This window comes from Lytechinus pictus, chromosome 11 (genome assembly GCF_037042905.1).
Source record: "Lytechinus pictus isolate F3 Inbred chromosome 11, Lp3.0, whole genome shotgun sequence".
Classification (NCBI taxonomy): domain Eukaryota; kingdom Metazoa; phylum Echinodermata; class Echinoidea; order Temnopleuroida; family Toxopneustidae; genus Lytechinus; species Lytechinus pictus.
The window spans coordinates 31,731,998-31,758,578 of NC_087255.1; the positions used below are offsets into that span (position 1 = coordinate 31,731,998).

The following is a 26,581-nucleotide window of genomic DNA, read 5'->3' on the forward strand; positions in this document are numbered from 1 at the left end:
AACAAATATTTTTACGTCCCGCAGCCTCTTCCTTGATCTATTATTATATTATCAATATGGAAGTTGCATTTTCTTTTAGCAGTATAATGTTGTTTAAATTTTCGATATGTAAACATTAAATTTAGGAGGAAAATTCACGATAGCTCGTTGAATGTTGAACACCCCCCGAATAATCAACTAACTTAAACCTGAATGATGATGACGACATAACCTGTAAGATTTTATGATTTTTCTGATATCAGATTGAAGAATGTTCTCAGGAGCAGCAAAGTTCGTCTTCGTGATCATTTTCGGTCTCATGGTCATCGATTTCACATTGACATCGTCCGAACTTCAGTCAGTCTGTGGAGAAATAAATGTTACGTGAGTATATACCATGAAAAATTGAGGGAAAATATAGAAAAGGAAGAAATGAGACAGAAGAGCCTAAAATCGTGGTATAGGTCGTGTAATGTTATATAACCCCTGTAATTCAATTGAAAAGAAATAAGTGGTCTTTCCTCCCATTAACATGATTAAAGTACCCCGGTGCGTTTGCTCAGTTGGTAGAGCGTCCGTTTCTCAACCGGGAGTTTAAACAAGTTCAAACCCCGGCCGCGTCAGACCAAAAGACGCTACCCTGTTAGGCGTTCAACGAGCCCTGTGGTACGGAGTGCTCGGCACCTCTGGATTTGGAGAAGTGGGGAAGAAACACTATTTTTTTTTTTGGGGGGGGGGTGTATTTTTTTCTGGGTGCGGGGGGATTATGGAGAGAATAATCCCTTTGGATTTGTCTTTGATTTGTCTATTAAAAATATAAATTGCTTAATTGTCCAACGAAAAATCTGCTCCTCCCCAATCCAAAATAACGGATCCGCCCCTGCACAGCCAAAAGCAAAGAAAATGTGTTTTTTCTTTATTCATATTGTGTTTGTCTATTATTTTACAGAACCTGGTATAATGTGTCTAGGACCATCAGAGTGACATATATCGAAGAGAAAGACGGTGTGACGAGGTAATACATTGATATTATAATACATGTATATTATTGACGTATGGTAAGATATCCTGTTAACTATGCCCGCTGCCCTTGGTAACCACCTTTGTTGTTTTGCGGGCATGGTCAAATACATGAATCCCACTTTTGACCAAACAGATGGACGGATTATTCGACATTCAGAGGTTTTTTTCATTGGATGCCAGATGATCATGTTAGATATGAGCTAAAATCGTGACTATGTATTAACCAACTGGTAAACATGATAAATAAAAAAAAAATGGTTTTCACCGAGAACGGAGGTTTACGGCGGGTTATGACCTAGGCATAATAAAGACACATAACCTTTTCACTCTACATTAATATGCTGAATTAAGCTTATTGTCTTATTTTTGGTCGGTTACTATAGGATAAGGGCGAGAAACGAGATACATTTCTTCTTAGAAAACAGAACAGAACTCCAAGATGTCTGCTGCCCTGGTTTCACAAAACATGGAAATGCATGTTTGAGTAAGTTTGAAATTGCAATATACATTTCTATTCATATTTTGCACGGTATTCGTTATCACTGGTTCTATATCCCTAACTGCTCAGTTCAGATAACGTTCAGTTTATACTGTACAATTTGCTGTTTATTTGTTGTATGTAGCCCAAGAGAACGGATTGGAAGAGCAATACTAGATATCCAAATGAATACCCGTAATTAAGAATACCCTTAACAAAGAACCCTGAATAAATAAAGGAATGAATTAATGAATATAGGTTTTCCAGTCTAATTTCATATAGTAGTCACTTAAGGACGTTCCACAGTTAAAATGAAATCCATGTCATTTTCACCAAATTTTAAAGAGAGTTACTTTGGTATCTATGCATTATGAAAATGCAAAAAACAATATAGGTTCATGTGCTTATTTTTTTCTACGGGTCTTCAAAGTCGCCGTATTAGAATGATATGCAATCCTGCGCAAGCAAGATAATTATGCCTCTCTTAGACCTCAAGAATTCACCAAATGAGTTTAAATCATTTTTACTCAGTGGATACCGCATCAAACTTCATCAAATTTTCAAGATCTATAACAAAGTGTATACCAAAGTAAAAGAAAGTCTTTTAATTGGTAAAACTATATCTATTTGGAGTCAGCAGCGCCCTCATTTGGCAAGAATGGTGCAAAACTCGGAAAAAACAAATCTTCAAAGACGTGAATCTACTCAAAACTTAAAAAAGTATTTTGTACGCTGCACTTTTTTCAAAATCCATGTCATTTTCATCAAATTCGGCTAAATTGTAGAGGAATGCATATCGAAGGTGTAGGGAAGTTAAAAATATGGGGTCCATGTGTTCGTTTTTTTAACTATGAGTGTCCAAAGTGATGCGAGTTGGCATGAAAATCGCCCAAAATGCGCCCAAAACGTGCGAAAGTCTAATAATGCCGTCTAAAATGCGAACGGTTCCGTAGTTTTGCACCCAAACATTCAAAATTTATGGGCGGTATTCTGAGGTCATTTTATTTTTAAAATATTGTATTTTATATCCTTCATAAATTGAATCCTGCATAGTGATTGGTTCAACTAGCATCATTTGACCAAATATATTTCAACTATGATGTTGCGTGACGTCAGACCTCGATATATTTTTCGCTATACCAATATTCTGACGTCATTATTTCAGAAAACTGGATATTTAGCTAAACTCTCGGGCACTCCGGCCAGCGAGCTCTCTCTCCCGGGCAAGTCCCGTGATCGGCGCAGGCACTAATCTGCGTTCCGCTGAGCGCGGTGGCACGGAGTAGGTAATTCAATGCAAGTAACCGGACTTTGCAAGCTCAGCGCATAGATTTTGGTTATAAATTATTAAAAGTAGGATATAAAACAAAAATATCAGGCGTTTCATTCGAAAGCATAGTGGGAATTATCAATCCTCGGTTGGACTGGCAAAACTACTATATTTCCCTCGGGGCTTCGCCCCTCGGGAAAAATAGTAATTGCCAGACCGACCTCGGATAAATAATTCCACTATACTTTCTCATAGCCTGATATATTTGTTTATTATCTCTTAAAATGAAATTGGTATTCTGTGATGACATATCTCTCAGATAAAATTCAAAATTTTATCTTGCGTATCTATTTACCGTGTTTGTTTATACTTAATCGGCATTTGAATCGGCTCGCGGTTCTGAACCGCGAGCCGATTCAGCATCGGCTTTTTCATAGCGTGTAAACGCGAGCAACTTGAATCGGCTCACGGTTCAGAACCGGCAATTTGCACCACCAAAGTAGTAGGTTCTGAACCGCGAGCCGATGCAGAATCGGCTTTTTTACTACGTGTAAACAGAAAGCCGATTCTGCACCGGCAATTTGTGCGCATTTCAATTACTTTACCATTGTGACGTAATTGTAAGCGCAATGATCCAGCGTTGTCTTTATTATGACGTATATTGTAGGTATGCGTATCATTTCAGGTTTTTGCATCGGCTCGCAGTTCTGAACCGCGAGCTGTAACAACGTGTAAACGCAATCCAAATGCCGATTCTACATCGGCATTTGGTTCAGAACCAATTGCCGATTAAGTGTAAACACGGTATTAATCGGCATTTGAATCAGCTCGCGGTTCTGAACCGCGAGCCGATGCAGCATCGGCTTTTTCATAGCGTGTAAACGCGAGGAACTTGCATCGGCTCGCGGTTCAGAACCGGCAATTTGCACCACCAAAGTAGTAGGTTCAGAACCGCGAGCCGATGCAGAATCGGCTTTTTTACTACGTGTAAACAGAAAGCCAATTCTGCATCGGCAATTTGTGCGCATTTCATTTCTTTTACCATTGTGACGTAATTGTAAGCGCACTGATCAAGCGTTGTCTTTATTATGACGTATATTGTTGGTGTGCGTATCGATTTCAGGTTTTTGCATCGGCTCGCGGTTCTGAACCGCGAGCTGTAACAACGTGTAAACGCAAACCAAAATCCGATCAAGTGTAAACAAAGCAGTGGATGCGTAGACATACCCATCGCGTATCTGGCCATTGCAACGCGGGTGATGTGATTGCGCCTAATACCGTGTTTACACTTAATCGGCATTTGGTTCTGAACCAAATGCCGATGCAGAATCGGCATTTGGATTGCGTTTACACGGTGTTACAGCTCGCGGTTTAGAACCGCGAGCCGATGCAAAAACCTGAAATGATACGCATACCTACAATATACGTCATAATAAAGACAACGCTGGATCAGTGCACTTACAATTACGTCACAATGGTAAAGTAATTGAAATGCGCACAAATTGCCGGTGCAGAATCGGCTTTCTGTTTACACGTAGTAAAAAAGCCGATTCTGCATCGGCTCGCGGTTCAGAACCTACTACTTTGGTGGTGCAAATTGCCGTTTCTGAACCGCGAGCCGATTCAAGTTGCTCGCGTTTACACGCTATGAAAAAGCCGATGCTGAATCGGCTCGCGGTTCAGAACCGCGAGTCGATTCAAATGCCGATTAAGTGTAAACACGGTACAAGTTACTTTGATGAAAATATGAAATGAACTTAAAAGAAGGTAGGGGCTATTTTATCTCCGTGACGTTGATTTCGTCAATATTTCTAGGTGAATTAACTCCAAATGTTGGCATGAAAATTAAGAAAAATGATATATTCATTGAGAACAACACCTTAAAGTTATTCCTGTATAATCAGGAAGCATTTCATAAGACTTTTCTTGACTAATATTGTCTTTGAAATGATGCTTGAAAAGATGCGATATAGACTTCGAAAAAAAGATGAGAGTATTGCCATTTTTGTTAAAAAGAAATCTCTGTAAAGACGCAAGCGTATAGTGCAAGCGTATTGAAGTCAATAAATTGACGCAATTTTATTTGTATGATTGTTTCTCCAATTCCAATAAACAAATATATCAGGCTTTGAGAAAGTATAGTGGAATTATTTATCCAAGGTTGGTCTGGCAATTACTATTTTTCCCGAGGGGCGAAGCCCCGAGGGAAAAATAGTAATTTTGCCAGTCCAACCGAGTATTAATAATTCCCATTATACAACACATGGATAGATCCTTGACAGCTGATTGGATGAAAGCGTGTCACATGACATTCAGAGGAATCTGCTATAGCACGCTTAGATATGCTAGCCGTGCTATAGTCGACTATTGCACGCTCGTGCTATAGTCGACTATAGCACGCTGAAGTAAATGAGCCAGCACTGCACAAGATCCCTGGGCACACTGAACCCATGGACATGCCCCGTACACATTAAGTGAATTAGCGGTATACGCGCATATACGTAATCACGTTTTCGTATCTCTGACCATGCTCTGACCGATGTACGTAGCACTGCGCATACACGTTGCTAAGCTGAACACAATGCGCGTACGTACGTTGCTAAGCAAATTATTCCCAGGGTACGGCTGCGTACCTTATGGATTTCCTTCTGGATTTTATGGAATTCGTTCACAAATTGGACTTCATGGATCTATGACTTTATGGATCTATGTTGAAAGTATACTTGACTCTCCTGGGATTACTGGAGTAAATCTACTGACGCACAAAAGACAGCATTGTATGCAAAATAAGACCTAACGCGCGTTAGTCATAGACTAGACCTATAGATCTAGCCTATCTAGATCTAGTCTAAACTGTAAGCTATCGGTGTTGTATAAAACAAATATTCAATGTTGTATTCGTGCGACGTTCCGAATATTACATTCGTTGCAAGTTGAAACAGTCTATTCAACTCCGCTTCGCGTCGTTGAATAGACTGTTTCAACTTGCAAACTCATGCAATATTCGGAACGATCGCACTCATCAACATTGAATATTTGTATACTATGCTTTCGAATGAAACGCCTGATATATTTGTTTTATATCCTACCTTTAATAATTCAGAACCAAAATCTATGCGCTGAGCTTACAAAGTCCGTTTACTTGCATTGAATTAATTACCTACTTTTCTCCGAGCCACCGCGGCGCTCAGCGGACTTGCCAGCGAGAGAGAGCGCGCTTGCCGGTGCGCCCGAGAGTTTAGCTAGATATCCAGTTTTGTGAAATAATGACGTCAGAATATTAGTATATCCAAAAATATATCGAGGTCTGACGTCACGCAACATCATAGTTGAAATATATTTGGTCACATGATGCTAATTGAACCAATCACTATACAGGATTTACTCTATGTAGGATATAATACCCACTCTATGGGTGACATGGGAACCAATGTAATTGTCATTGTCATTGTCTCCTTCGCCACACCTCCTAGCGGAATGGATTTCCATGACATGAGAGAGCTATAAAAGCACGTTTCTAATTGGATATTGATTAAAAAATAGGTGCGTCTTACAGAGATAAAATGAAGATAAAATTGCTCTCAGAATACCAATTCGGAGAGATTTTAAGGGTATTTTATCTCACTGATTTTAACGGAGATAAAATATTTTATTTTATCTGAGATAAAATGGATCTCAGAATACCACCCCATGTCATTTTCATCATACTCTCCAGATTTGTAGAAGAATAAATTCTGAAGACATTAAAATATTGAAAATATGGGGTCCATGTGCTCGTTTTTGAACTATTGGTGTCCCAATGCAAGTGTTGCAAGTTGGCTTGAAAATCGCCTAAAAAGCGCCGAAAACATGCAAAAGTCTCTTAATACCCTCAAAATGCAAATGGTTCCATATTTCGCTCCCAAACATTCAAAATCCATGCCATTTTCGTCATACTCTAGATTTGTAGAGGAATATATTCTAAAGGCATTAAAATATTAAAATCATGGGGTGCATGTGCTCGTTTTTAAACTATCAGTGTCTAAACTGTTGCGAGTTGGCTTAGAACACTCCCAAAATGTGCCGAAAACAAGCAAAAGTCTGTTAATACCGTCTAAAATGCGAATGGTTCCGTAGTCTTGCTCCCAAACATTCAAAATCCATGTCATTTTCATTATACTCTCTACATTTGTAGAGGAATATATTCTGAAGACGTTAAAATATTAAAAATATGGGGTCCATGTGCTCGTTTTTAAACTATCAGTGTCCAAAGTGTTGCGAGTTTGCTTGAAACCATCTATAATACGCCAAAAAAGGGCAAAAGTCTAATACCGTCCAAAATGTCTAAAATACGAATGGTTCCTTAGTCCTGCTCCCAAACATTCAAAATCCATGTCATTTTCATCATACTCTCTAGATTTGTAGAGGAATATATTCTGAAGAAGTTAAGACATTCAAACTATGGGGTCCATGTGCTCGTTTTCAAATTATCAGTGTCCAAATATTGCGAGTTGGCTTGAAACAGCCCAAAATGCACCGAAAACAAGCAAAAGTCTGTTAATACCGTCTAAAATGCGAATGGTTCCGTAGTCTTGCTCCCAAACATTGAAAATCCATGTCATTTTCATCATACTTTGCACATAGATACTTTAGCACCTGAATATTCCAAATATGCAAAAATTAACATGGGTCCAATTGCTTGATTTTTGCTATAGAGCTTCAAAGTTAACCCAAAATGGATGATGTTCTTAAGAATTGCGCATCCAAAAGAATTTGGCATTTTTAGACCTCACGAGATTACAACAATGTGTTTAAAGCCCTATTACTCAGTAAAAATCCATGAAAATTTCTTCAAATTTCGCAATATGATTAATAATTGTATCCGTAAGATGGATAATCTACCCGAAAACGCGCCAAAAGCAGTATCTATGTGAGAAAAAATTCCGAACCACTTTTCCATTTATTCAAACTCGGGGTCATATTCATCATACTTTGCAGCACTACAGAGAAACTATTTTGAAATTGAAGAGGAATAAAGAAAAACGGTCCATGGAATAATTCCAGTTTATTAGCTTCATAAATCTGCAGTTAGTGCAGATAAGGAGAAAAATCAGCTCACATTACCTACAGCTGATACATACCGTGTTTACACTTAATCGGCATTTGAATCGGCTCGCGGTTCAGAACCGCGAGCCGATTCAGCATCGGCTTTTTCATAGCGTGTAAACGCGAGCAACTTGAATCGGCTCGCGGTTCAGAACCGGCAATTTGCACCACCAAAGTGGTAGGTTCTGAACCGCGAGCCGATGCAGAATCGGCTTTTTACTACGTGTAAACAGAAAGCCGATTCTGCATCGGCAATTTGTGCGCATTTCAATTACTTTACCATTGTGACGTAATTGTAAGCGCACTGATCCAGCGTTGTCTTTATCATGACGTATTTTGTTGGTATGCGTATCATTTCAGGTTTTTGCATCGGCTCGCGGTTCTGAACAGCGAGCTGTAACAACGTGTAAACGCAATCCAAATGCCGATTCTGCATCGGCATTTGGTTCAGAACCAAATCCCGATTAATAAATCACCAGTTCATCTATTGTGACGACAGCGCGCAGAGTGTAAAATATGCGCAAATCATGATGCGCACAAACATAACTGTGGAACGTCCTTAAATTTATCAATGTGCATTTAAATTCACGCGGTATCGTTTTCCCGGAGATATCGGTCATTCAAATTTTAAAATCAGACAATGGGATTCATTTAAAGACACTAGATTCCATTTATAATTATTTAAATAAGTTCATGGTCAAGACTATTTCATATTTGATTATTTCAATATTTGCCATGTGCTTTTGATTTCGTTATAAGGCAAAGATGTTCGTTTATGGTCTTACAAATTAACGAATGCACCTTTTTAAGATATTTTTAGAAAATGAAAATCAGGAAATGTGTATTCAAGTTAATCAACAATGACCGATGGGATTGCTTGAGCAACCAATGTAATTTTTGAAATTAATGATGTGTAATTCGTTTGTTTTGTATGGTATCTGTATCTACTGTGTTAATGTTTTAACATATTTATAATGAAATTAGAATTGTTATGCATGGTGGCTAAATTAGTTTTGTTTTACCCAAATCTGAATTTCCACAATTTCCTTAGTTTTCATTATAAAAACAAATTTTTGCATCTTTTGCAATTGAGGGTTTCACGTTTTGTTTACAAAGGTTTTAAAGATAATTATATATTCTTCCTTTTCACTCGACAATACTGACTGTGTGGGCATTTTTATTAAAGTTTACTTTCTTATTTTTTGTTCTTTTCAACTTTATTACAAGTCCCAAGGGCGGATCCATGATTTTCCAGGGGGAGGGGCATTTTGTACAGGAAAATTTCGACAACCTAAACATAAAAAGATCTTCACTACAAAATCGAGGTCATTTGTTTTAAAGGAAAATTTTGACAAGCAAAAAAAAGGTCCCCAATTGCCTATGCATGACACATTCCAGTGTGCCTCTCAAAAGTAGATCCGCCACTGACATGCCCCTTTTTATACATATTTTCAACTTTGTTCAATTTCATTGGTAAGCATGGTGGATTTGGAAGGGCTGGCTCTATTCCATCAACCGGTCCCTTTATTCTAGAAAAAAACATGATTATTTCAGTACATTTTACAACATTACTTCAAATATTACGAACATGAAAAGTAGACCTATACATAAAATAGAATCGCTGAATATTCAATATACTTTTAATTGAGTTGTTGCTTAACATCTTAAATCAAATTATGCACTAGAAGAAAGAAAAGCTTGCCTATACGAGGATTCGTTTGACTAACCAGCTGCCACGCCATGCAACATCTGATTCTGAATGCCCATTTGTTAATTTTTATGCACCTACTTAAAATATAAATGACACATTTCAAAATGATGTTGCAAATATGAATTCACATGTGTAAAAATAATTTGATTGCCCATTCATTAAATTGCATGCTCTATATAAAAAAATCATTTGATTCACTTGAATAGTGTTTTGCAGAGATAATGAACCTACAAGCAGAAAACTGGTTGTGCTTGCGAATTCATTAAATTGAATGTTGTTTATCTAAATTCTAGTGACTTGTTTGATAATTATTTTGCAAGGGAAATACTTTTAAGTGCAAATAATGAAAGACAAGGACAAGTAACCGAGGCGGTCGATCATAGCTATCGCGAAATTAAATGGTCATGACATTAAAGTAAATGAATTAAATTTCAAATTGGACGGGAAAACCTATGAATAAATAATAGATCAAAAAATAAATAAATAAATAAGTCACCCTTTATGTATATTTTCCAACTAAGCGACAGCTGAAGAAGTGACTATTTTCCCCCGAGGGAAAAATCCTCTCAGATAAACAACACTGAGTTATAAAAGCTATTATGGCCTTTTCAAAGCAAATTTTAAAAAGCATGGCTAAAGCATGGCTAACATCTGGGGGACATAACCTGACGATATACCCGGCGATTTACTGATTCCACCAGCAGTAGAAGTGTACCGCTTTCTATTTTGCACTTCTTTCGTTTAAAATAGAGCGATTATTGTGTTCAGTGACACATCCGTCTGTCACGGACCAGAAGATTTTGAATGTTGAAATGTTGTTCTAAGTAGCGATCTAGATTGTTATCATTTTATTCTTTTTATATAAAGATGATTCTTCTCATAACCAATTGTTTTATTGTCACAACAAGGCTAATTATATCGATAACTAAATTCTGACATTTAATTCCTTTCCGTCTAGTTGTGAATTGTTCCATCCCCGATGTCTTCCCGTCACATCTGAGTGCAGTGAACATCGAATGTTCTTCTGGAGCTACTGTAGAATATAATACATCATGTACCTATGAGTGTGATACCGGATACATGACAATAAGTCCTACATCATTATCATGTACAGAAAGTGGGGAGCTGTCAATGGACCTTCCTAACTGCACAGGTGATTATTTAGTCAAAGGTTGCTTATTGATTCGAACTTTCAAAGTAATTTGAAAGAAGATTGATCGTGGTATCAATTACCGATAAGGAACCCTCAAACTATGTAGATAAATACACAAACATCAAATAAAAGAAAACTCAGACAATTCGACTAGATTGAAGAAGTTGTTGAGGTCTAGCTCTAGAAATGATTTTGAAGGTACAGACCAGTTCCTTGACCTTTTGCGCTTCTTCACTATTTAGCCCAATGGTTTAAGCGTTTGCTATAGAAAAGCCAGAAATCACGAATTTACGTGCTAGTCCTGATAATCACGAGACGTGTAAGAATATCTTCGTGCAGAAAGCTGGCTAGCAGAACTTTGGCACTCATTGTAATTAGGACGAGAAAGATTGGAAAGCCAAAGCAAGATATCCTTATTTCAAATTTACTTTTCTCCTCGTTGTCCATTTATCATGATTGTCAACTTCATTCAGCAAGAAAAGTAACACGCCAATAAAATTTCTTAACCTAGGAAAATATTGCCGTTTGTTTGATAATTCAAGGAAAAGAAAGATTGAAATAGCCACATTTGATAATATTTACTTTTACCTTCATCATCAAGTACGCATGTCGTGATTAATGCTTTGGTTCACCAAGAAAAGTAACATGTCAATATAATTAAATTGAACATCTTCATTCATAATATTTTTGTTTCCTTCTTCCCATTTATGATTGATAGTTGTGACCTGCTCTATACCTGATGATTTCCCGCCACATGTCATTGCAATAGTAGATGGCTGTACATCTGGATCTTTCATAGAATATGGTACATCGTGTGCTTACGAATGTGATACTGGATACCAAACTACAGATCTTACAAAATCAACTTGTCTAGAAAATGGAACACTGTCGATCGATCTTCCTGCCTGCACAGGTATTTCCTTAGTCAGAGTTACAAACAAACGACCAGAAAAAAAGTGCGAAATTGACGCGCGATGGCCGGCCTTCAGTGCTTTGACGAGTCTCAGAAATATTCGTATGATCTTCAAATCATTCAAGAAAAGTATAGTGAAAGTGAATATAGCAACATCGATTGAAGCATTGTCATTCATTCAATTGTTCCTAGGCGACATAAGCTGACGATTTACCATGTTTACCCATTCTTTAACCAACGGAAGTGCATCACTTTCTATTTTGCTCCTTTTTTCTTGATGTAACAAAATAGTGTATATTGTCGATGCATGATCTTAGAACATGTAGAAGACGACTACCAAGACAGATTTTGAAAGTTGACACGTTATTCTTAAAAACGAAAAAGACAAGGTGGTAATTTTTAAACGTCATTTTCATTGTCGCTTTATTGCTTCACACGGGGCAATTATAATATCTCGATAACTAAATTCTGACATGTCATTCCTCTTCATCTAGTTGTGAATTGTTCCATCCCCGATGTCTTCCCGTCTCATCTGAGTGCACTAAACAACGAATGTTCTTCTGGAGCTACTGTAGAATATAATACATCTTGTTCCTATGACTGTGATAATGGATACAATACAACGGGTCCTACCTCATTATCATGTACAGAAAGTGGAGAGTTGTCAGGAGATCTTCCGAATTGCACAGGTGATGTCACATTGACATCGTCTGAGCTGCAGTCAGTCTGTGGAGAAATAAATGTTACGTGAGTGTTTACCATGAGTGGATGAGCGGCCGCACAGGGGGGAGGGGGTTCAGGAGGGGGACCGCCTCCCTATGGTTTTCTCAGGTAGTGAAGACAGAGTAGAGAGTAGACAGACTCTAAAACGGGTGGCGTTGGGCGTGTAAACCCGAATCCCTGTCATTCAATAAAAAAAAAAAAAAAAAAACGGGTAGTCTTACCCCCAACTAAAATACCCTAAATGATTGATAGTACCTTAAGGAAAATCTTCTTGAGCGAGCACCGTAACAATTTGAATGAGATTCAACAGTTAACACACTGAAGTCACAATATGGCGATCGACGTGTATGATACACAATAAACGTAATAGTGCAAAATTCTGACGTATTTACATTTTAAAACTTGTAGGCCAATCATTCTTGTAAAAGTGAAACCTTTGTTATCGAATGACAAGAATGCCAGTATAGTATCGTTTACATAAAAAACAAACGAAGGGTCGCAATAGTAACTTACCGTATTATATATTCAATAGTCTTCTCAAACTGAATGCTAAATTAAAAGAAGAAACCTGACAGTGAATAACCATATCCATGCAAGCATATAAAGCTTATGATATAACTCCAAACTCTACGCTTGGAGGTCTTGAATACATAATGCCTATTGTTGTTTTCTTTCAACCAAAAAATAATCATTTTATTTATTCATTCATTTTTTTTGGGGGGGGGGGCGAGAAGGGATTATGGAGAGAATAATCCCTTTGCATTTGTCTCTGACTTGTCTATAAAAAATAGATTGCTTAATTGTTCAACGAAAAATCTGCCCCTTTCCTTTCCAAAATCACGGATCCGCCACTGCACAGCCAAAAGCAAAGAAAATGTGTTTTCTTTATTCATATTGCGTTTTTCTATTATTTTACAGAATCTGGTATAATGTGTCTAGGACCATCAGAGTGACATATATCGAAGAGAAAGACGGTGTGACGAGGTAATACATTGACGTATGGCAAGAAATCCTGTTAACTATGCCCGTTGCCCTTGGTAACCACCTGTTTTGTTTTGCGGGCATGGTCAAATACATGACCCCACTTTTGACCAATCAGACGAACGGATTATTCGACATTCTTAAAGAGAGGTTTATAATACTATCTATTTCATTAGATGTCAGATGATCATGTTAGCTAAATCGTTACTATGTAAACCAGCTGTTGAATAAAAGAAAATGGTTGTCTCTATTTTTAAAAACCAAGAACAGAGGATTACGGCGGGTTGTGACCTAGGCATAATAAAGACACGTAAACTTTTCACTCTACATTAATATGCTGAATGAATTTCATTGTCTTATTTTTGGCGCTTACTAGGATGAGGGCGAGAAACGAGATACATTTCTCCTTAGAAAACAGGACAGAACTCCAAGATGCCTGCTGCCCTGGTTTCATAAAACATGGAAATGCATGTTTGAGTAAGTTTGAAATTGCAATATACATTTCTATTCATATTTTCCACGGTATTCGTTATCACTAGTTCTATATCCCTAACTGTCCAGTTCAGATAACGTTCAGTTTATACTGTACACTTTGCTGTTTATCTTATGTAGCCCAATAGAACGGTTTGGAAGAGCAATACTAGATATCCAAATGAATACCCGTAATAAAGAATAACCTTAATAAAGAACCCTGAATAAATAAAGAAATGAATGAATGAATAAATAAGTAAATAAATGAATAAATAAGTAAATAAATGAATGAATAAGCTACTCTTTATGTATATTTTCCAACTAAGCGACAGCTGAAGAAGTGACTATTTCCCCCGAGGTAAAAATCCTCTCAGATAAACAACACAGACTTATAAAAGCTATCATGGCCTTTTCAAAGCAAATTTTAAAAAGCATGGCTAACATCTGGGGGACATAACCTGACGATATACCCGGCGATTTACCGATTCCACCAGCAGTAGAAGTGTATACCGCTTTCTATTTTGCACTTTTTTCGTTTAAAATAGAGCGATTATTGTGTTCAGTGACACATGTTCCTAGGATCCGTCTGTCACGGACCGGAAGATTTCGAATGTTAAAATGTTGTTCTTAGCAGCGATCTAGATTGTTATCATTTTATTCTTTTTATATAAAGATGATTCTTCCCATAACCAATTGTTTTTATTGTCACACCAAGGCTAATTATATCGATAATTAAATTTCTGACATTTGATTCCTTTTCGTCTAGTTGTGAATTGTCCCATCCCCGATGTCTTCCCGTCTCATCTGAGCGCAGTGAACACCAATTGTTTTTCTGGAGCTACTGTAGAATATAACACATCATGTACCTATGAGTGTGATAATGGATATATGACAACAGGTCCTGCGTCATTGTCATGTACAGAAACTCGAGAGCTGTCAGGAGATCTTCCGAATTGCACAGGTGATTATTTAAGTCAACGGGAAATTATTGATTTCAACTTTCATGTACTTGATAGAAGATTGGTCGTTGTTTTAATTAATCTAAGTAGTTACATGTACACATATTGAGAATCGATTCCCATACAAACTGGTAAGATATAAAGATTTGTCTACGTCCAGTAGCATCAAAGATTTGGAACGCATGGAAATACCGGTTCTTGGTATGATGGCAATCTACAGGTAGATATTTCATGCTTCTTGATCCCTTAGACGAAAATCCAACTGCGCTTAGACTGCACTGGTTCTTTTTAACCGCACGTAGAATAGATCTTCCACAACAATTTTACAAGTACGAAGATGTACCAACCTGGTGGACTGTACTTTAACGGATGATGCTGTTGTTATGTTAGAAGAGCTAGTATAGTTGCAAATTTACAGGAGTTCACCAAAGGATGACTTTAATTAATCCTAGCCCTGATCATCAAGATGCTTGTGCAAATAGTTAGAGGATAAGGATATGGAATACCAAGGAAAGATGTCCTAATTTCAGTTGACTTCTCCCCAGTCTATGCATGCTGTAAACGTCACTTTCAGCAAGGAGAGTGACATACTGTACATTTATTTCGTACACTAATAAATTGAATGGCTAATTCATATACAATATTTCTGTTTCCTTCTTCCCATTTATGATTGATAGTTGTGACCTGCTCTATACCTGATGATTTCCCGCCACATGTCATTGCAATAGTAGATGGCTGTACATCTGGATCTATCATAGAATATGGTACATCGTGTGCTTATGAATGTGATACTGGATACCAAACTACAGATCTTACAAAGCTAACTTGTCTAGAAAGTGGCATGCTGTCGATAGGTCTTCCTAACTGTTCAGGTATTTCTTCAATAAAAGTTACTACCCAATGATCGAAAAGAAAGCGCAAAGTTTATGTGTGATGGCTGGCCTTTAGTGCTTTGGCGGGTCTCAGAAATATTCGTACGATCTTAAAATCATTCAAGAAAACTAAATTACAGTTGGTCAAAAAATGAAATGTAACATAATGTAGGGCGAGGATGGAATGATGTTGAAACTTGGTAAGATAGGAAGTGGAAATGCACCACCACCCTCGATTTTGCAATTCTTTCTTTTAAAGTAGTAAAATGGTGTCCAATGTCTTCAGTGACTCAAGGTCCAAGAATCTTATTGTCAAACTAGATTTTGAATGCTTCCAGACATGTTGCTTTTGGCAGCCATGAAAATAAATTGTTTACTCTTTAAATTTGTTAATGATAGATGATTTTTCTCATGTCGTTTTATTGCTACATCCGGCATGTACGGGTACGGGCAAATCATGATAACCAGATTCTTGAAATGTCATTGACATGTGATTGTATTTCGACTAGTTGGTAAATGTTCCATTCCCGAAGATGTCCTAATGTCAATTGACTTCTCCCCAGTCTGTGCATGCTGTTAGCGTCATTTTCAGCAAGAAGAGTGACATACTGTATATTTATTTCGTATACTAATAAATTGAATGTCTAATTCATATACAATATTTCTGTTTTCCTCTACCCGTTTATGATTGATAGTTGTGACCTGCTCTATACCTGAGGACTTCCCGCCACATGTCATTGCAATAGTAGATGGCTGTACATCTGGATCTTTCATAGAATATGGTACATCTTGTGCTTATGAATGTGATACTGGATACCAAACTACAGATCTTACAAAGTTAACTTGTCTAGAAAATGGAACACTGTCGATCGATCTTCCTACCTGCACAGGTATTTCTTTAGTCAAAGTTACAACCCAATGACCAGAAAGAAAGCGCGAAGTTGACGTCCAATGGCTGGCCTTCAGTACTTTGACGGGTCTCAGAAATATTCGTACATTATTCAAATTATTCAAGAAAAGTATAGTGAAAGTGAATAAAGCAACATCGATTGAAGCACTGCATGTCATTCATTCAATTGTTCCTAGGCGACATAAGCTGACGATTTATCCAATTCTATAACCAACGAAAGTGCATCACTTTCTATTTTGTTCCTTTTTTCTTGATGTAACAAAATAGCGTAATTTGCCGACATACACTACTCAAAAAAAGTTAAGGACCACTTTTTAAAACGTACATAAAGATTTTATACAAGGTGTTTTATTTCTGGAAATACCTCAGTACAACTGTCCTAAATGTCCTTAAACACGCTGTTATCAATTTCACGCATGGGTGGTTTCAGTTGTTGCACAATGTCTCTCGCATCACTGCACATCCTGAAAAGTGGGCCCCGAGGGGTATCAGCTACCGACATGAAGTGGTAAAAACGAATGTCTGAGTGTCTTTCAGGCAGTTCAGTAACGAGTGTGACCACCTCCTGCAGCAATAACGGCTTCACAGCGCTGTCTCATGGAGCTGATGAGGCGATTGATGTCTCTGACGTCCAGTGCATCCCATGCAGCCTCCAGAGCCACACCCAGCTGCTGCTGTCCAAGTGGATGGGCTTCGAGCTGCTCGAGACTCCTCCCCATCATGTCCCAGACGTGCTCTATCGGGTTTAAGTCCGGGGACCTCGCTGGCCACTCCATACGCTCAATCCCCTGGCCCTCAAGGAACTCGGTCACCACCCTAGCTCGGTGGGCACGGGCATTGTCATCCATGAAAATGATGTTTTGTCCCACATTTTCTGCAAATGGCACCACTATAGGTTCAAGGACCTCATCCCTGTACCTCACTCCTGTCATTGCTCCCCCTGGGACCACGTAGAGACGAGTACGGTTGGCGTAGGTGATGCCTCCCCACACCATGACGCTGCCTCCCCCATAACGGTCATGTTCTGCAATACAGGGGTCTGCAAATCTCTCTCCTGGTCGCCTCCAGACTCTCGAACGTCCATCATTGTGGTCAAGGGAAAATCTGCTCTCATCTGTGAACAGAACTCTACGCCATTGCTGTCTGGTCCATCTGACATGCTCCCGGGCCCAGTTGAGACGAATTCTTCTGTGAGCAGGGGTGAGTGGGACACACTGAGCTGGCCGTCTGGCATGCATATTGGCTCTGTGAAGTCGGTTACGGATTGTTTGAGTGGAAACAATCACTCCAGTTGCTGCAGCGAAGTCATTGTTGAGGCGGCGTGCACTGTGAAAGCGGTTGCGGAGGCTGAGATTCGTCAAGTAGCGATCATCTCTAGGGGTTGTCGAAACTGGTCGGCCACTGCGGGGTCTCTCGGAGTATAGCCCTGTCTCTCGGTGTCTTTGATTTGCTCTGCTAATGACACTGTGTGACACGCCCATCATTCTGGCTACTCTTCGCTGACTGAGGCCAGCTTCCAGCATCCCTAGGGCTCTGGCTACATCTGTTTCACTTAGATGGTGTCTTGGCATTGCTGTTGTAGGCAAGTTGTTGATTGTACAGACTAAAGACGGAAAATGCTTTGGAAGACACTTGTCTTATGGCCCACTGCAATGATGCCAGAGACATCATGAAAGAACTGCATGTGTGAAATTGATGTCATTGTGTTTGATGGCATTCTGGACAGCTGTATCTTGGCATTGCTATTGTCAGCAAGTTGTTGATTGTAGAGACTAAAGACAGAAAATGCTTTGGAAGCCACTTTTGTACGGGCACATTGCAATGATGCAAGAGACATGAAAGAACTGCATGTGTGAAATTGATTTCATTGTGTTTGATGGCATCCTGGACAGCTGTATCTTGGCATTGCTGTTGTCAGCAATTTGTTGATTGTAGAGACTAAAGACAGAAAATGCATTTGAATCCACATTTGTACCACTTCACAATGGGCCCACTTTTCAGGATATGCAATAATGCGAGAGACATCATGCAACAACTGAAACCACCCATGTGTGAAATTGTTACAGGGTGTTTGAGGAGATTCAAGACAGCCATATTCGGGTATTTCTAGAAATACAACACCCGGTTTGAAAATTGTATACACACATTAAAAAGTGGTCCTTAACTTTTTTTGAGTAGTGTATATTATGATCTTAGAACATGTAGAAGACTACTCAGAACGATTTTGAAAATGGACATATTATTCTTAATTTAAGCGACAATGAGAAGGTGGTGATTTTAAAACGTCTTTTTCATTGTTGTTTAGTTGCCACAGGTGGGACAATTATGATATCTCGATAACTAAATTCTGACCTGTAATTCCTTTTCGTCTAGTTGTGAATTGTTTCATCCCCGATGTCTTCCCGTCTCATCTGAGCGCAGTGAACACCAATTGTTCTTCTGGAGCAACTGTAGAATATAATACATCATGTACATATGAGTGTGATACTGGATACATGACGACGGGTCCTACCTCTTTATCATGTGCAGAAAGTGGGGAGCTGACAATGGACCTTCCTAACTGCACAGGTGATTATTTAGTCAACGATTGCTTATTGATTAGAACTTTGAAAGTAATTTGAAAGTAGATTGATCGTGGTATCAGTTACCAATAAGGAACCCTCAAACTATGTAAAATACACACACATCAAATAAAAAAAAGCTGAGACAATTCGACTAGATTGAAGAAGTTGTTGAGGTCTAGCTCTAGAAATAATTTTGAAGGTACAGACCAGTTCCTTGACCTTTTGCGCTTCTTCACCATTTAGCCAAATGGTTTAAGCGTGGGCTAGAAAAGGCAGAAATCGTGAATTTACGTAAGTTCAGCATGCTAGACCTGATAATCAAGAGACGTGTAAGAATATCTTGGTGCAGAAAGCTGTCTTGCAGAACATTGCAGTCATTGTAATAAGTACGACAAAGATTGGAAAGCCAAAGCAAGAGATCCTTATTTCAAATTAACTTTCCTCCTCGGTGTTACGTTCATTCAGCAAGGAAAATAACACGCCAATAAAATTTCTTAACCTAGGAACATATTGCCGTCAGTTTGATATTTCAACTAAAAAGAAGATTAGAAAAGCCATGCGTGGCACATTTTCTATTTTCTATTTTACTTTCATCCTCAGTGTACGCATGTCGTAATTAACACTTTGGTTCACCAAGAAAAGTAACATGTCAATATAATTAAATTGAACGTCTTCATTCAGAATATTTCTGTTTTCTTCTTCCCCTTTATGATTAAAAGTTGTGACCTGCTCTGTACCGGATGACTTCCCGCCACATGTCATTGCAATAGTAGATGACTGTACATCTGGATCTATCATAGAATATGGTACATCATGTGCTTATAAATGTGATACTGGATACCAAACTACAGATCTTACAAATTTAACTTGTCTAGAAAGTGGCATGCTGTCGATAGGTCTTCCTAACTGTTCAGGTATTTCTTCAATAAAAATTACTACCCAATGATCGAAAAGAAAGTGCGAAGTTTATGTGTGATGGCTGACCTTCAGTGCTTTGGCGGGTCTCAGAAATATTCGTACGATCTTAAAATCATTCAAGAAAACTAAATAAAATTTGGTCAAAAATGAAATGTAACATAATCCAGGGGCGAGGATGGAATTCTGTTGAAGCGTGGTAAACAATTGGATTATTCACGATTTAAACATTTGATAGGAAGTGGAAATCCACCACCACCTTCGATTTTGCAATTCTTTCTTTTAAAGTAGTAAAATGGTCTCCATTGTCTTCAGTGACTCAAGGTCCAAGAATCTTACTGGCAAACTAATTTTGGAATGCTTCCAGTTACGTTGCTGTTGGCAGTCATGAAAATTGTTTATTTACTTTTTAGATTTGTTAATATTAGATGATTTTCGTCATGTACATGTAGTTTGATTGCTACATCCGGCATATCCGGGCTCGAGGAAATCATATATAACGAAATTCTGACATGTCATTGACATGTGATTGTATTTCGACTAGTTGTTATCTGTTCCATCTCCGAAGATGTCCTAATTTCAGTTGACTTCTCCCCAGTCTATGCATGCCGTGAGGGTCACTTTCAGCTAGGAGAGTGACATACTGTACATTTATTTCGTATACTAATAAATTGAATGTCTAATTCATATACAATATTTTTGTTTCCTTCTTCCCCTTTATGATTGATAGTGGTGACCTGCTCTATACCTGATGATTTTCCGCCACATGTCATTGCAATAGTAGATGACTGTACATCTGGATCTATCATAGAATATGGTGCATCGTGTGCTTATGAATGTGATACTGGATACCAAACTACAGATCTTACAAAGTTAACTTGTCTAGAAAATGGAACACTGTCGATCAATCTTCCTACCTGCACAGGTATTTCTTTAGTCAAAGTTACAACCCAATGACCGGAAAGAAACGCGAAGTTCATGTGCAATGGCTGGCCTTCAATACTTTCACGGGTCTCAGAAATATTCGTACGATCTTCAAATTATTCAAGAAAATATAGTGAATGTGAATAAAGGAACATCGATTTAAGCATTGTCAATCATTCAATTTTTATTGTTCTTAGGTGACATAAGCTGACGATTTAACCATTCTATAATCTACGGAAATGCATCACTCTCTATTTTTGCTCTTTTTTCTAGATGTAACAAAAAGCGTATATTGTCGATACATGATCTTAGAACATGTAGACGACGACTACCAAGACAGATTCTAAAAGTTCACATATTATTCTTAAAAGCGAAAAAGATAAGGTGTAATTGTAAAACGTTTTTTCATTGTTGTTTTATTGCTACACACGGGACAATTATGATATCTCGATAACTAAATTCTGACTTGTAATTCCTTTTCGTCTAGTTGTGAATTGTTCCATCCCCGTTGTCTTCCCGTCTCATCTGAGCGCAGTGAACATCGAATGTTCTTCTGGAGCTACTGTAGAATATAATACATCATGTACCTATGAGTGTGATACTGGATACATGACAACAGATCCTGCATCATTATCATGTGCAGAAAGTGGGGAGCTGACAATGGACCTTCCTAATTGCATAGGTAATTATGCATTCATAAATCAGCTATTTACACACGATAAATGCTCAAGTACCTCAAAATTTACCAATTTTATGTTGGTGTCCACTTCGGCATGTGTATCAATTAATTAGTTTCCTAGTTGTGAATTTAAGACTTGGATATGGATCCCGAGGTTGTATCAGCAGGATCAGATAACTAAGATTCTATTCTGCATAGAAATGAGTGCGTCAAGTTCCAGCTATCATGAAATCTTTTCTACTCTGCGTAAATTATCCGTGCTTCCTCATTTGATCAGTAGCGTAGCAAGCGGAGGGGGGCAATCTGCCCCCCTGGCGTCGCTCTTGCATCAATTGTTTAGATAGATACCCATCCAGTTCATGGTCACAATAAATGTATTATAATTTTAAGGTTTAGGTTGGGATATCAAAAATGTTCAGCTCGCGCTTCGCTCTCTCATAAAGTGGTTAGTTAGATAGCCATTCTGTTCATACCAAAAGTGCTCAGAATGTCCAAATTTTAGATCAGATCAGGCCTACCAAATTTGTTCAGCTCGCGCTTCGCGCTCGCATCAGTTGTTTAGATGGATACCCATCCTGTTCATAGTCACAAAAGAATGTCAATTTTGGGGTTGGAATAACAAAAATTTTGAGCTCGCGCTACGCGCTCGCATACCCTGTTTCGTTAGATACCCATCATATTCATGATGACCAGAAGTGCTTAGAACGTCAAAATTTTACGTCAGAAAATCAATATTTTTTTTTTAGCTCGGGCTTCGCGATTGCATCTTTATTGTTTAGATAGATACCCATCCCGTCCATTGTAACAAAAAGTGTATTAGAATATCAAATTTTGGGTCGGGTCTTTATCAACAATTTTCATCTCACGCTACGCGCTCGCATAAAATGTTTAGTTTAGATACCCATTCTGTTTATGATTAGATGCCCAGCCTATTTATGATGACCAGAAGTGCTTAGAACGTCAAAATTTTACGTCAGAAAATAATTTTTTTTTTTTTTTAGCTCGGGCTTCGCGCTTGCATCATTATTGTTTAGTTAGATACCCATCCCGTCCATTGTAACAAAAAGTGTATTAGAATATCAAATTTTGGGTCGGATCTTTATCAACAATTTTCAGCTCGCGCTACGCGCTCGCATAAAATGTTTAGTTTAGATACCCGTTCTGTTTATGATTAGGTTAGAACATCATTTGTTTAAATAGATACCCATCCTGCTTGATGACCAAAAGTGCTTATAATGTCAAAATTTTAGGTCAGGTTCGCTCGCAATTAAAAAAATAAATCTTAAGCGATACAGCATATCTAGCCCCCTCGAAATTTTTGTCTCATTACGCCAATGCTTTTCACATCGTGATATGACCGGGAAAACTTTTGGCTCTTGCCCCCCCCCCTGCCACCGACCCCTGTTACACCCCTGCATTTTCTTTGCACATTTGTAATTTACAGCTGTGACCTGTTCGATTCCTGACGCCTTCTCGCCATATGTTAGTGCAACAGAAAGTCAATGTTCATCAGGATCTATGATAGAATATAATACATCCTGTACCTATGAATGCGATACTGGACACAGGATAACTGGTGCTGCAACATTATTATGTTCGGAAGGTGGGCAGCTGTCTGGAAACCTTCCAAACTGCACAGGTGATTATATAATATTTAAAAATCAAGTCGTCTGCAGGTTAATCGTCATGACCTTTCTTTTTGTTACCAATTTGCCAAACATTATGATTATTATGATTATTATTATTATTTGTTGGGCGTCACCTGTGCCTGGGAGGCGAAAAGCGAACTGAATTTCTATAACCCGCAGGTCTCTCCTCCCGATATAACTGATTGGGGGAGTGCAGGTGGACCACTACACCGGGGTTTTCCCCTACTCTTATACGAATTCTGCAGTGGGTTTTTAAACATGCAAAGGTGGTGACTCTCCTATACACGGGGCCTCCATTTAACGTCCTATCCGAGGGACGGAGTGTTTTCCATTGTAACATAGCCTGCATCTATGAAACATGGGAGAGACAACACAACGAACTGGTTTCAGTCATCCGCCCGGGGTGGACTCGAACCCACGATCATTGGTTCGACCGGAGGACGCGTTACGCAGACGAGCCAACAACGCCCTCAATTCACAAATCATTATGATGTATAATGCTTTAAAAAAATATATATATGATTTGTGAATTAATACATAAATTTTAGCAGTTGAATAGCTATTGATATATATGACAAAACTCCAAAGTAAGTGTAGTAATATGCTTTATTTCAGACGTTACGTGTATCATTCCCGATGACTTTCCATCACATCTTAGTTCAGTCGATGGCAACTGTTCACCAAGATCTTCCATCGGCTACAACACCACTTGTACTTTTGTATGTGATACTGGGTATAATCTGGTAGGATCCAATTTGGTGTCCTGCACTGGAAGTGGAGCTTTATCGGCCGAATTGCCAAGTTGTGCAAGTAAGTTTTATTAATTATATTCCAAATCTCTTTTTGTTTGGGTATCTCCCGTACGAACGTCTAAGTTAATCTAATTAGTCATAGTGGCTGACCTTATACAAGACAGTAATTGGAATTGCGCCTTTTGAGACAATAGCCGAGGAGGGGGGGGGGGGGCGTTTCACAATCGCGTGACCATAAGTCATATGTTCTAACCATTAGCATGAGTCTTAATGTCTAGCTTCACCTTTGTCTAATATAAATGAGATATAATTGATGCAATCAAATATGATAGGGTAGTAATGAAATTTAATATATGCCACTGCATAATGAGAAAGCAATGTCCATACTTTGTAAGATATAGTTCAGATTATATATAAAATTATGCGTACAGAGTGGTAGATGTCCTAGAAAAAATAGTAATGTGGCAATGTTAACAACTTATCTAAGATATTATAATACTAAAACCCCACTTTCATTCATATTGTAGATGTCTCGTGTGACGTGCCATCGACTTTTGACTCTGTAACGTCAACATGTGATGTTGGGTCAACGGTCACGTACAGTACTTCCTGTGAATTTTCATGCACTTCCGGTGTCATTGAGAGTGGAAACGCAGAACGGTTCTGCCGCGCAGATGGCACATTTTCTGGCAACGACCTCACTTGCACAGGTATTACATTTGTTTGTTTTCTACTACTACTATTACTACTACTACAACTACTACTACCCCTACTACTACTACTACTACTACCACAGCCATTACCACCACCACCACTTCTACTATTACTAGTTTACTACTATAATTCCTTCTTCTGCTACTCTTACTAATAGTACTTCTACTAATATTGCTACTGCTACTATTACTACTAGAAGTAGTAGTAGTAGTAGTATTAGTAGTAGTAGTAGTAGTTAGTTCTCAGTAGTAGTAATAGTAATACTGGTAGTAGTAGAAGTTTAAAATTATCATCAATAACGTTCATATGAATATATATTTATAACATTTAATTGGACTATTCATGTATATTAATTAAATTTTAACATCCTCCCTATTGCATTTACCCTGATAAGTTTTTCTTGCTTAAAATATATCGTACTATCAATCTATCAATATGTCAATATATTAAATCTAATTTCGCCAATTCAAATGTCTACATTTTGTTATGTTCCACGACAGAGGTTATGTGCAACATTCCAATCTATTCTTCTCCGCTTTCGTCTTCCCAGTGCCATGCCGGAGGCCGTGTAGCTTTCGGGACACTTTGTCAATTTAATTGTGAAAGTGGTGACATCACTCAACCCGCTAACATCACCTGTACTAATACAGGTCAACTGCAGAATGACCTTCCACAATGTCCAGGTGAGAAAATTGTCAATATTGGCGTTTCCATCTCGACTTCGATCGATGTGGTGTGTTGAGGTCTATTCCCCGACCATATTGAGACTGATGCAGAACAATAGTGGTGCATGCATTTCGTAATTGTTTATGCTCGATTGTTTCGACCCGGTGTCGGCAATGTTCCTGTCATATTTCTTAATGTCCCAATTGGATCCCCGGAATGGAGGGCAGTGGGCGGGTAGCTATAGAGTAGAACTCATACCATGTTATCAGCATTGGATATTAAAACATTGGCATTCACATTCAGCCCTTTTGACCTGCTCAGTGTTTTGCGATGGTCAGATTTTCGTTCCATCATGTGATCATTGGTCACCCTATATATCCACGTGCAATTGGAAATTCTCTGATAACAGTATAGTACATTGGCCGAGTGGTCTCAGCTAGGAGAGTGACATACTGTACAATTATTTCGTATACTAATGAATTGAATGTCTAATTCATATACAATATTTCTGTTTCCTTCTTCCCATTTATGATTGATAGTTGTGACCTGCTCTATACCTGATGATTTCCCGCCACATGTCATTGCAATAGTAGATGGCTGTACATCTGGATCTATCATAGAATATGGTACATCTTGTGCTTATGAATGTGATACTGGATACCAAACTACAGATCTTACAAAGTTAACTTGTCTAGAAAATGGCATGCTGTCGATAGGTCTTCCTAACTGTTCAGGTATTTCTTCAATAAAAGTTACTACCCAATGATCGAAAAGAAAGCGCAAAGTTGATGTGTGATGGCTGGCCTTCAGTGCTTTGGCGGGTCTCAGAAATATTCGTACGATCTTCAAATCATTAAAAAAACTAAACAACAGTTGGTCAAAAATGAAATGTAACATAATCCAGGGGCGAGGATGGAATGCTGTTGAAGCGTGGTAAACAATTGGATAATTCACGCTTTAACCATTTTATAGGAAGTGGAAATGCACCACCACCTTCGATTTTGCAATTCTTTCTTTTAAAGTAGTAAAATGGTGTCCATTGTCTTCAGTGACTCAAGGTCCAAGAATCTAACTGGCAAACTAATTTTGGAATGCTTCCAGACACGTTACTGTTGGCAGCCATGAAAATTGTTTATTTACTCTTTAGATTTGTTAATATTAGATGATTTTCGTCATGTACATGTAGAATA

At 38.3% G+C, this 26,581-nt stretch overlaps 1 protein-coding gene across 2 annotated transcripts in view; it reads left to right on the top strand.

Moving 5' to 3' along the window:
- The first annotated feature begins 239 nt into the window (after window positions 1–239).
- The window catches only part of LOC129272136 (sushi, von Willebrand factor type A, EGF and pentraxin domain-containing protein 1-like), a 49,962-nt gene continuing 23,620 nt past the window's right edge, over window positions 240–26,581 (top strand). The window contains exons 1-20 of one of the 2 annotated variants that reach the window (XM_064106356.1): window positions 240–363; window positions 929–994; window positions 1,386–1,486; window positions 10,505–10,699; window positions 11,418–11,612; window positions 12,107–12,359; window positions 13,254–13,319; window positions 13,693–13,793; window positions 14,554–14,748; window positions 15,424–15,618; window positions 16,314–16,508; window positions 18,902–19,096; window positions 19,812–20,006; window positions 20,738–20,932; window positions 21,419–21,613; window positions 23,055–23,249; window positions 23,875–24,069; window positions 24,539–24,721; window positions 25,226–25,408; window positions 25,931–26,125. In XM_064106356.1, coding sequence (XP_063962426.1) covers window positions 251–363; window positions 929–994; window positions 1,386–1,486; window positions 10,505–10,699; window positions 11,418–11,612; window positions 12,107–12,359; window positions 13,254–13,319; window positions 13,693–13,793; window positions 14,554–14,748; window positions 15,424–15,618; window positions 16,314–16,508; window positions 18,902–19,096; window positions 19,812–20,006; window positions 20,738–20,932; window positions 21,419–21,613; window positions 23,055–23,249; window positions 23,875–24,069; window positions 24,539–24,721; window positions 25,226–25,408; window positions 25,931–26,125 — 3,406 coding nt within the window. In that variant the 5' untranslated portion in view covers window positions 240–250. The remainder of the gene's footprint in view (window positions 364–928; window positions 995–1,385; window positions 1,487–10,504; window positions 10,700–11,417; window positions 11,613–12,106; window positions 12,360–13,253; window positions 13,320–13,692; window positions 13,794–14,553; window positions 14,749–15,423; window positions 15,619–16,313; window positions 16,509–18,901; window positions 19,097–19,811; window positions 20,007–20,737; window positions 20,933–21,418; window positions 21,614–23,054; window positions 23,250–23,874; window positions 24,070–24,538; window positions 24,722–25,225; window positions 25,409–25,930; window positions 26,126–26,581) is intronic. The other variant, XM_064106357.1, reaches the window with a different exon arrangement.